Source organism: Colossoma macropomum, unplaced genomic scaffold, assembly GCF_904425465.1.
Source record: "Colossoma macropomum unplaced genomic scaffold, Colossoma_macropomum, whole genome shotgun sequence".
Lineage (NCBI taxonomy): Eukaryota > Metazoa > Chordata > Actinopteri > Characiformes > Serrasalmidae > Colossoma > Colossoma macropomum.
Genome location: NW_023494807.1, coordinates 6,852,361 through 6,864,569, shown reverse-complemented (window position 1 = coordinate 6,864,569; position 12,209 = coordinate 6,852,361). Strand labels below are relative to the sequence as shown.

General features: G+C 41.2%; 1 protein-coding gene across 1 annotated transcript in view; it reads left to right on the top strand.

Annotated features, from left to right (window-relative positions):
* Positions 1 to 12,209, top strand: part of bbs9 (Bardet-Biedl syndrome 9) — a 230,088-nt gene that overhangs the window by 10,904 nt on the left and 206,975 nt on the right. The window contains exons 6-8 of the mRNA XM_036556544.1: positions 2,251 to 2,425; positions 8,880 to 8,964; positions 11,669 to 11,852. Of these exons, the coding sequence (XP_036412437.1) occupies positions 2,251 to 2,425; positions 8,880 to 8,964; positions 11,669 to 11,852 (444 nt within the window). The remainder of the gene's footprint in view (positions 1 to 2,250; positions 2,426 to 8,879; positions 8,965 to 11,668; positions 11,853 to 12,209) is intronic.

Below are 12,209 nucleotides of genomic sequence, written 5' to 3'. Positions count from 1 at the left end.
GCAGAGGTTGTCTTTAAATCACTCTGTTTAAACCGTGAGGCGCAGCATGTCCATACAGCGCGCTCGGGGTACTAAATGTCTTTTTCGGCTTTGGCTTCTGTGAGGGGGTATTGCTAAGTCTCACTCCAGAGCCGTTTGAGAGGGTGGAAACATTTGGGAAGCAATCTTCACAAATGACCTAATTAATCATCTATATGGTGATATTAATGAGGTCCCCTGAGCAGAGGGAAATCCAGGAATTGGGAAAAAGACGGTTCTGAAAGGACTGTACTGTATGGGCCATTGAGTCTGCTGGGTGGCCTGGTGCTGACCCAAACTGCGTCTGGCCAAAGCCATGCTATTATACTACTTAGACTGCATTAAAAGCCATTACTCTGAACTGAACATTCCAAAAATCATTAACACTCACTCTCACCTACTTTCGCTGTCCCTCTCACACTCATTAGCTGCCCATATGTGGGCTGTGTGTGAGAGGAGTGTGTGTCTGGCTCTGTTGGTGGTTCTCGCTGACCCCTCAAGAACGAGTGTGTGATTTTTAACAGTGTATAGAGGCCTAATTACTGCTCTCGCATGCAGCAGCCGTTGTGTTTTACAGCACTGCGCTTTATGGCATAGAGCTGCCCTCATTTTCTGAGTCATAAAGTGAGCACCATGCGCTCTAGAACGGTGGGAACACACTGTACCACTAGAGCTGGGGATGTTCGCTAAGGCTGTTGGTTATGATGATAATTAAGAAGCGATAACTTATGATTAAAATAGTATGCCTTTTTTTCAGTGCAAGCAGAGATCCACCTAACCCTTCCTTTTAACCAAATAGCAAAAAATACCAAGATACGCCTTTCATTATGTGAGAGTTCTTCAGTTGTTAGGACCCCCATGGACCCTCACAGAGCAGGTACTATTTGGGTGGTGGATCATTCTCAGCACTGCAGTAACACTGACATGGTGGTGTGTGTGTGTTGTGCTGGTACGAGTGGATCGGACACAGCAGCGCTGCTGGAGTTTTTAAACAACTCAGTGTCACTGCTGGACTGAGAATAGTCCACCAACCAAAAATATCCAGCCAACAGCGTCCTGTGGGCAGCGCCCTGTAACCACTGATGAAGGACTAGAGGATGACCAACACAAACTGTGCAGCAGCAGATGAGCTATCGTCTCTGACTTTACATCTACAAGGTGGACTGACAAGGTAGGAGTGTCTAATAGAGTGGACAGTGAGTGGACAGTGTTTAAAAACTCCAGCAGCACTGCTGTGTCTGATCCACTCAGACCAGCACAACACACACTAACACACCACCACCACATCAGTGTTACTGCAGTGCTGAGAATGATCCACCACCCAAATAGTACCTGCTCTGTGAGGGTCCATGGGGGTCCTGACCACTGAAGAACAGGGTAAAAGGGGGCAAACAGAGTATGCAGAGAAACAGATGGACTACAGTCTGTAATTGTACTACAAAGTATATAGTAAGTGGAGCTGATAAAATGGACAAGGAGTGTAGAAACAAGTAGGTGGTCATAATGTTATGCCTGATTGGTGTATATCGGCTGCAAATACGAGTAAACATACTTTTTCTAGATAATTATAGAAAAAATAATACATAAGCATGTTTTCATTCTCTCTATAAGCCTACCAACATGAGTAAATAGATATCTAATTCTTTATAAAATTCTTTGTTGGCCTAATGTTTGTTGCCACCATGGTTTACACATTTTACACACAGCTCTGAGTGTGAAGATAATCACGTTTTTGCAGCATATTTTATAGCCCAGTAGTTTGCAATAAAGCAGTTTTTGACCTGTACGTAGGCCGTTTAGCTGAATGGTAAAGTTACTTGTCTCTAGGTGGGAGAGCAGTGGTCAAGCCTAGCCAGGGAAGCACTTGTTGGGCTTCTAACAGGGCTCGTATAACAGAAACATGAATTGAGATAACAATAAAAATCTGATTTATTATGCAGCCCTACTGTCCACCCAAACAGAGCGCAGTACACACGTCAGCATCAGCTTCAGGAAGTCATCAGAAATGCCTGGCATCGAACAACACAACACCAGCCAAGTCCACTTAGCGTGAAACAACAGTCCTCTTTCCATCTAACATGAGCTAATCGGACTCGTTCCACATAGCTGAGCTTGCCAGTGTATTTCTCTTGGTGATAATTGTGTTTGTCTGGATAGTTGTGGTTTCACTGCTATTTGTTATCATTGTGTTTCTCAGTCAGATTTTTCCTCTGCTATGTTGTCTTTGCTCAGGTCACCACTTCATCTGTATCCAGTCTATGGACGGCATGCTGATGTTCTTCGAGCAGGAAAGCTATGCTTTTGGCCGCTTCCTGCCGGGCTTCCTGTTGCCTGGACCACTGTGTTACTGTGCACGCACTGACTCCTTCATCACCGTCTCCTCCGCCCGTCAGGTGGAGTGTTACAGGTCAGAAAGAAAAGGCGAAACCGTGACGAAAGTCAGCCTATCATCACAAACAATTAATATACACTATAAAAATACCAATTGACTTGGATGCAAATCTTGCCAGTACGAAGCCAGGCCATCTTTCTTGTGCCGATGAGGATGGGGATGCCGGTGTTGCTGTTGGGTTGCTCTCATTGCGATGTCCAGTAGGCCTGTTCTTCATGGCTGTTGCAATCAATTAAAAAATGTGCTCCATGTTTTATCCACATCAGTATCACTTAAAGGTCCAATGACTTAAACAAAAAGTGTTCATTCAGCCACAAATCATTGTCTGCAGATGCACTAAAATTGTTTTCCACATGCCATCTCTGTTCAAAATTAGTGTAGTTTTATATAAAAATGTAGCATGCCATATGCTACCCCATGTGAAGGAAGGATGCTGGGGGCAGGAATGAGGGTTGCAGCAGCCATTTTATTTTCCAGACACAAAACACAAACAAAATTGCAATAAATTAAAACTGGCCACCTCTCTGGGGCTACTAGACTTTTCAGTCTTTTTCTCAAACCTGAGCTTTTCTGCTCTTCAGTCTGTTGTTGCTGCTGCTGGTCCCTCTCCTCTCACCCTCTCTCTGTTCTCTCTCTGCTCTTTAAAAGGCGCTTACGCTGCTGATGCCAGATCAGCTTCAGTCGCCTCTCATTAAGGGCAGTATGAGCTCCTGAGCTGAGAGGGAAAGAGAGCTTGTTGCTCTGCTTCCCCGCCACCGCCCCCACTCCGCAACTTGGCCGTCGTGATTGAGCGGGAGGCAAAGTCTTTGTGCCTCTCGTGGCTGTCATGGTCCTCCTGCCCTTTCTCGCGGCTGACGTCCTCCTCCCGTTGTCACTAGCAGTATTTGTTGATGTGCGAGGCTTGGGTACTGCCTTCCTGCCCTCTCTCGTGGCTGTCGTTAGTGCTTGTGGGTCAGGCAAAAGATATTGGGATGAGCTGTTGGGGGGCTTTATTAATGCCTTCGGCTTGCGCCTGGGACCAAATCACAGCCATTGTTTGTTATGGGTGGCAGCACACGGCCTTGAGTGCTCTGTTGCTTATGTACAACGGTTTTGCAGAATGAAGTAAAGCAAAGGAGCCCTGAACATTGTATCAAACATGTCTTAATATCACTTCCTTAGGCCAAAGAAGTAGTAACTCTTTGTGTTACGGATAGAGCGACAACATTGTCACGGTACTAGATTCAGCTCAGCTTTTTCAGTATTTGCTTTGTTAATCAGAATGTGCTCTGTAAGCATTTTATAGCCCTTCATTATATTCATGTTTGGCTATTTCTGCTTTGTTTAGTTCTTGCACCATCACAGCTGCTGACTGAATGAAGTTTGCCTAGGGGCAATGACAGGTTCCAAATTTGATGTAGTCCTGCTGACTTCAGAATCTGACCAAACGGGCTGCAGGTCAAGTATTATCCTAAAGAATTTAGCTAATGTATCATTGGTTTATGTAATATATACCTAAATAGAAACACAGTAACTAGCTAGTAGTGCTCCCCGGAATGATACGGTTGTTGTGGAGAATGCTTCTCATCCAATCAGATTGGCCATTGGAGATATCTGTTGTATAAACCCCTCTAGCAGACACTTGACATTGGGCTTCTCCAATGCGTTCCATCCTTTTAGCAGGAGATTGTACAAGCTGTATGTGTGCAATTGAACACCTTAAAGTGGCTGAATTCACTTATTAGATTAGGTGTTTGGATGCTTTGTATAAATAGCGTATGTAAATGTATTGTTTTTTGTTACATCAAAAAAACAGTGAATTTAGCTTAGTTTCATTTATGGACTACATGGACTGGGAAGTGAATGGTATGTTTTGAGACTTTACATATTGTGTCAAACTCTTTTATTTCAACCTAAAATACTTTAAAATATGCCTGAGCTACAGCAGGCCATTCTCATTCTGCCTTTTCATGCCACCGACCACATCCGCCGTCTCCGGCATGTTTAAATAAAAATGGGGGAGGAGTGGACCGGGGGAAATCTGCGTAAAAATAGCGGCCGTTGGACGGCACAGCTGGCCGAGTGGGCGTCATGTGGCCCCACTGCTATTTCCACAGCTGAGGCCAGTTAGCGGCGCGCTAAGTGAACGTTTTTGTGTCTTAATGAAATTTCCACTCAGCAATCGGCCACCGTTTATTTTTCCTGCGCTCACCGGCCGCACGACAATAATAGAGCCGCGGCAGGCTCGGACTGAAAGCTCTGGACACGAAGCACCAACAATGGATGTGCAGCGTATACGGATGTAAAGCTTTGGGTTTTGTTCTCATATCAGACAGATCCTGCAGACAAGATAGCACGGTAGAAAAGCTGACCTCTCCTTCTGGCTGGTCAGACTGTAGATATCCTCCTCTAATAAAAATAATTAAGAGGAAGAGGGAGTTAGGAGGGGCTCGGTTGAACTCGTGGAATGCTTAGTGTGGAAGGGCTGTCTAACCAGAGTTCAGAGTGATTGTGAAAACTGAGAATGGAGATTTTTACCATTTTAATTGTCCTGATAGGAAAATATTTCAATAGAAAACAAATAAAGTGGAAGTTTTTCCATTTGTTTCTCTGCAGACTTTATTAGCCCTTTTTTTTTTACCTGTTTTTCAATGGTCAGGACCACCACTAAGCAGGTATTATTTGGGTGGTGGATCATTCTCACTACAGTGACACTGATGTGGTGGTGGTGTGTTAGTGTGTGTTGCACTGGTACAAGTGCAACACACACGCATCAGACGCATCAGTGCTGCTGGAGTTTTTAAACACTTCAGTGTCACTGCTGGACTGAGAATAGTCCACCAACCAAAAGTATCCTGCCAACAGCGTCCTGTGGGCAGCGTTTTGTCACCGCTGATGAAGGACTAGAGGATGACCAACACAAACTGCAGCAACAGATGAGCTATCGTCTCTGACTTTACATCTACAAGGTGGACCAGACAGGTGTCTAATAGAATGGACAGTGAGCAGACAGTGTTTAAAGGCTCCAGCAGCACTACTGTGTCTGATCCATACGTACAGCGCAACACACAATAACACACCACCACCACGTCAGTGTCACTGCAGTACTGAGAAAGACCACCACTCAAACAATACCTGCTCTGTGGTGGTCCTGTAGGAGATCCTCACCCTGAAGAACAGGGTAAAAGGGGTAAAAGGGGGCTAAAAGTGGTGCAGTCCAGGCTATCTGAATTTAGGGCCGTCCTGGCTTTCATTTATTTAGCCGGTATGATTGTTTTCCTGCGAGGCGGGAGGGTTTTCGGAGGAAGAAGGTTTGATGTGTGTGCATTTTTGTGCCAGGTCAGAGAGGGATCCTCTTTCATATAAATGACTTCTGCTGTTTCCTCTGGCGGGGTTTCTCCCGTGACGGCCGATGAGTGAATACAACACACACACACACACACACACACACACACACACACCTCTCAGTCAGCAGTGATGAGGCTGAGACCTGAATACCACCTCTGCTTCGAAGGTGGCCAGACCTAAATCGAATCTCGGCAAAGTGCATGTGTGTATATGTCAATGTATATTGTATCTGTGTTGAAGCCAAAGAACACCTAATATTGGCCTTATGAGCAAGCGATATGCGTGTAAGCACCATGAATGATTTTCCAATGTCTACATAGATAGTACATTACAAAATTCAGAGACCACCCTACCTCATATATATTTAATTTCCAGTCAAAACAAGTATTAAGTTCAAGTTATTCATTTTTCAAGAGATATTTCAAGATATTTCAAAGGGAATAATAATAATAATAATAATAATAATAATACATGCGAGCATTATCTACTTGCATGAGGAAGAAAAATCCTTATAGAACAATTCATATCTTTTTAATTGAAACTTTGAATCTTTAATATAACATTCAAGTGTGCCATCATATTAATAATTGTAACATTTTACTCTGTACTTTTACATTTACATTAAATGTTCTGTTTTTTTGTACTAAAAAGATCTTAGTCCTTGTCACTTCCTAAAGCTATTATAGCACTGTTATTACAGTACGCTTCTGCAGATAATTAGCTGTAATAACACAATGGCAGCTGGCCGGAGGCGAGAAAGCACACTTGTAAGTTTTTCATCCTCCTCTTGGTTTGCCTAAAATTTCTCACGCTCACCTTGTGATGACTTTGGCCGATTGTCAACTCCCCGGCCTCCAATTCATGCCCGATTCTGTGATTCCAGCAACACCCACGCACACCCCACACATGTGCAGCACATATTCCTCACCCTCACACATGCATGCACATGGCCATGTTCTGACAAACCAAAACACCCAAACACGCGCGTGTGCAGGTGTGTATCCCCTCTGCGGTCTGTGTATGTGAGCTCACACTCCGAGTGCGTGAGGGGGAATAATCAGCTCTAATGCTATTGCTTCTCCTCAGATGTTGGTTTTCTTAAACTTCATTCGGACGGGATTAATTTTACATGAGGAGAGGGGGTCGTTTTACTGGCGTTTCTAAGTGATTTTTGTCCTGTTTAAATGTGCCATGTCGTTTTCACTAGACTGCACGTTCCTTTTACCTTCTATTAAACAAGCCGTAGAAATAACCTCGGGATATATTAATCCTGTGTGAATCAACATGCCAGTAAAAATGCCATCATTTTCTGTGGACAGGGAGTTTCTTCAGTAAGAAGGCACATGAAGCAGCGTTTACACACATTCTCAGTGGCTAAAATCAAGCCAATATGTACTGTCCTCCTCAAGTGTATGGCTCAAAACATTAAAATATACAAATTACAGAGAAATATGTCTTATACGCCGATGTTGGTTGTACATTCCCAAGCCGACAATGCGAGTGAGACACTGCAATCACTTAAAACAGCAAGACAGCAGTAAGGGTAAATGGAATAACGGCGAAGTGAAATGTTTTGCTTTGTTTTTTACTTATTTCTGATGTAAAGGCAGTGAGTAAATTGAGGAGCTCCTCCCATTTCTGCCATTTATACCGAGGTTTCTTAGCCTGTGTGAATTGGTCACAAACGTTACAGTCACCTTGGTGTAAATCCCGTTCCCAGTAGGCACTTAGTCTGATCTCCTACGCTAACAGCAGAGCATCTTCCACATGAAATGATAATTTAATCATTTAAAAAAAAAACAGTTTTACACATTTTTTTCCTCTTATTCCAAATGTAGTTAGTCAGACAAGACATGCTAAGTATTTGCAGTTTTCTTTACTTTTACACTGGAGATATGAGGGTCATGTAAGACATAAGTAATAGAAGCTTTTCATGCAAACTGCATGCCTGAATCATCAACCACTTGCCTTAAATCACACTGACTTGTTAAGTAATACCTTATGTGCTTTCTGACACTATATGGCATACTGTTATCTATAAAAATAGAAACAAATACAAAAATTCAGACTTTAAAGTGGCTGCTTCTTCCTTTTTTAATGTGATGTACTTTTGTTGTTTCCAGTGTTGGATCTGAATTTGAAGTTTATTGACTGCTAAGGTTTGTTGTATAGTAAAGAGGGGATCTGCCTTAGCTGACTATTATATACGCATACAGTACCGTGCAAGTCAGAGACTACCCCTCATGTGGCTGTTCTGACAGGAAGTCATCTTTCAGCAGATACCTCTGAAGAGATTAGATATTTCATTTGCATAAGGAAGAGGAAAGTCAAAGAAACATAATAGAAAACTCAATAGTTTTCAAAACTAGAGTTTAAAAATGTATTAAGACATACACAGACAATGAGACTCAACACTGCAGGCCCTGATAGACACCAAAACTGTCCCCATCAGATAAACAGCACTTAAAGCTTTCATCTTTGAGAGAGAGGAGAAAATCAAGCTGCTTCAGATCTGAAAACATCCACATGTGTTTCTATCCATCCTTCCACTGTGAGAAGACGACTCAGCGCTATGGGTCTGAAAGGATGTTTAGCTGTCGAGAAGAACCTCACTGAGAAAAGGAGACGGACACACCAAACAAAGAAGCTGAACAGTGGACTCCAGACCTCAATATCACCGAATGTGTTTTGATTACTTCAGAAAATGATGAACCAACTTCTAAGACTGAACTTTGAAGGTGTAGCAAAATATCCCTACAGATTTCTTTGACAAACTGAAAGCGAGTCTCCTGAAAAGATTGAAAGTTGTAATAAAGATAAAAGTTGGACACAATACAAACTGAAAGACTATTTAGTTGTTGAGGCTTCAGTGTAATTTTAAATATATAAATAATTAAATAATAATAAAATATATAAATAATTAAAATAATAATAAAATATATAAATAAATAATAAAATAAAATATATAAATAAATAATAAAACTTTTTTTTTATGAGACTAAAAAATGACAAACCCATGCTTAATGGCAGGCTTGACTAGAAATAAAATAAATGAATGGTGGTCTCTGACTTTTGCATAGTACTGTATGACCAAGGCTTATATGTTTTGACTGATAACTGACTGCTCTCTATTGCTCTGCAGGTATGAAACTCTGGCGGTTGCAACAGACGCAGACACCAGGCAGGATTCGGAACAGCAGAGCAAGAGCTCCGGGAAGAGACTTACGGTCAGTGTTTATTAGGCTGCAGCTAACAATCATTCCTTATAATCAACTCATGAAACAGTTTTTCGTCTGCCATTTCCTTTCCCTTTGTCCGGTACCAGTGCCGCCAACATTCAGAGTTTATGTAACAAATGATTTCCTGATTTATAGTGCAAGCCATTTTCCTACCAGTGCTTCCTGTAGTGTATTGCAGTCTGTCAGAATGACCAAATGGATTATAACATAACCATTATAGTGCATTATAGAGCACTTTTTTTAAGAAAAAAATTTGTGTCAACTTTAGGTATTTGACTTGTTGAGGCTACTGCACACCAGATGTCCAAAAACTAGAAACAGTCGTTTTTAATAAGGTGCTTTCCTAGCTATGACTTCCAGCACTGCTCAATGTCTTTGAACGCAACTGCAAGCCATTCATCAAGTTTCTATTAATGCATTATATTAAACCCACAAAACTCAGCAGTCTATTCCAGCAGCCTATTCCAGTAATGTATCCAGTATCTTCAGTTATTTACATTATAAATACCTTTTCACCTGCAGTACGCTACACAAATTCTTGTGTCAAGTATTGCTTAGAAAAAACTGTCGAAAACCTATTGAAGTGGGAAATACCCAGATCTGTATTCATTAATATGAACTGTGTGTCCATTGGTTATCTCACTGTGACGCTTCCCATGTGCTGTAGCTGTGCTTTGCTGTGCAGCAGCCTTAAAGCCCCAGGGAACCCAAGTGTGTTCTCTTTAGAATTTGGTTCATCTTGGTTTTGCAGCGCACAAAGTGTGTCTTGTAAATAACACACCAATGTCCACTAATTGCCCAGTATACAGGATGATTCCAAAAGATTCATCTGATTTCAAAATGATTTATTTCACTTGTAAATCGTTACAGAACAATACAATAAATTGTAAATGGTTTAAATGAGCAAAAAGTTATTATGTAATTTTTCAACTGTTCAATATGAACCTCGTCCAGCTGTACAGTCAACATCAACACCATAGTCAAATTAATCCCATACTCGATTGAGCATGTCGGGTGTCACTGCACTTACGGCTCTTCCAGTGTGATTTTGGAGATCATCCAGTGTTGTGGAACCAACGACGAACGCTCTGAGCTGTTGGAGGTTCACTGCCAACGAAAATCACACTGCACAGTTATGACGGATTCACTCTTATTAAAGTGGAGAACGCAGAATGCTTTCTGCTCAGGGGTCTCCATCTCCTCACAGACTGAAGGGAGCCATCTTCCACTGACAGTCAGAAACTCTATGACCCCCTCTTTCAATTGGTATGTGATTGGTTCCTAGGTGCCTCACGGTTGTAAAAATTTGGCGCTTTGAAAACAGATTAATCTTTTTGAATCACCCTGTGAAGTTATATTTACTAAAATTTCCTTCCTTCTAGTGTAAACTGGGCAGTCCTGAGGATTGTCCTGTCCACACATCTGAAATGATCTACTATGCGTTCCCTCATGGGAACTCTCTGTTTGAGTCAGGGAAACATACAGAGCAAAAGCTAACAACCAAGAGAAAGCTAACCAAGCACACATAACTGAACTAGCAGCTGTCCATTTATTTGTTTGTCCCTTTGGCCATGCTGGCCATGCCGGCCATGCCAGCGTTCCCTGGATGCACATCTAGCAGTAAAGTGATTAAGAAGCTTACATGCTTTGACGTCAGCTGGGCAATATTTTAGTGAGATGTGGACACACTGGGGTCTATAACACCACCTGCATATTTTAAGGCCCTTGTGCTTATTTCTCCCTGCTCACGCTGTTGCGTTTTGTTCTGCTTAAGTGTTGCAGCAGAACAGAAGTATTGAGGGATGTCAATCAAGTGTGCTGATTAGAATATTAGGATCACGCTCAGACTGGTCTGAGATCTGAACAGTGGTTTTTAGGCAGTTTCTGTCTTGTTTTTTTTTTTCATATAAAATTATTGGAAGTTTACTCTAACACACATGTTTAGTATCATGCAAACATTTTTAATATTTTGCACACTTTCTTGAGAATTTGCAGAAATTAAGGAATTAAGTTGTGTTTATAGTTTGATAACACTTTATAATATCAGGCCTCTATAGATAGCAACTTAATCTTTATTGTAATAGTTTGTTTATGATTGAATTATCCCTTTAATCAGTGACATTAGTTAAGAAATTATCTGTTTAATTAGTGACATACGAATAATTTATTTATTTGTATAAAAATGTATTTAAGTGTGTGTGTGTGTGTGTGTGTGTGTGTGTGTGTATATATATATATATATATATATATATATGTATAATAAAGTTAATGTTTCAAAAAGTAGGTATCAGCCAATTTAAGTGATTAATTAAGCATTAAGGAAAAGGTTGTGCATCACAAATTAGCAAGAAAGTAAATAACATCTTAATCATTTAATTGAATTTATTCATAAATATCATAAAATAGCTTATATGCAACACAATAAATGTTCACCATTATGAGTAATGAAAACCAATATAATTACTAACAAACCTAATTAATTCTACAATATCTACAATTCAAAATAGTTTTTGAATAATTATATCGCTATGTAAATTGTTAATAAATCAGATGTTACTATCATTAATGCATAAGTTGCTGTTTATTAGGCCCTGCTATTAAAAAGTGTTACCTATAGTTTTTTCTGTGAGGTTTTACTTTTGTATATTTATCTGTGTTTATAAACTCAAAGTTGAATTTGCTTGTCCCCCAGGCTGAGTGGATGCTGGTGTTGGGAGAGCAGGCCTTGGATATCTGCGTCCCCTCAGCCTCTCCCATGGCCTCCTCCATCTTTGTGCTGGGCGAGCGAAACCTTTTCTGCCTGCGCGACAGCGGCCAGATTCGTTTCATGAAGAAACTGGAGTACAACCCCAGCTGCTTCCTTCCCTACGCCTCAGGTAATGGCACAGTCCAATCCAATCCATTCTTGTCACGGTTCTGCTTCGGACATGTCCAAAGTGACACACTCGATCCACATCACATTTTTTTCCAAGTCAAAGCGAGATACAAGTTTACCCAGTGGCTGCCAAGAGAAAATGTCCTGGAAAAAAAGTGGATTTTTGAAAACATACTTCTGTGAACACCATAGACTTTAGCCTTGTATTTCGTGGCAAGCTGATTTTGCGTTTATGACTCACTGAGTCAGTCATTCTTAACTGTTCCTTATGGGGAAATCCACTGGACGTGCTGTGTATTAGTTATGACAGCACAGTCAACAAAGTCACCATGTATAACTGAGGGCTTCCTAATATGCC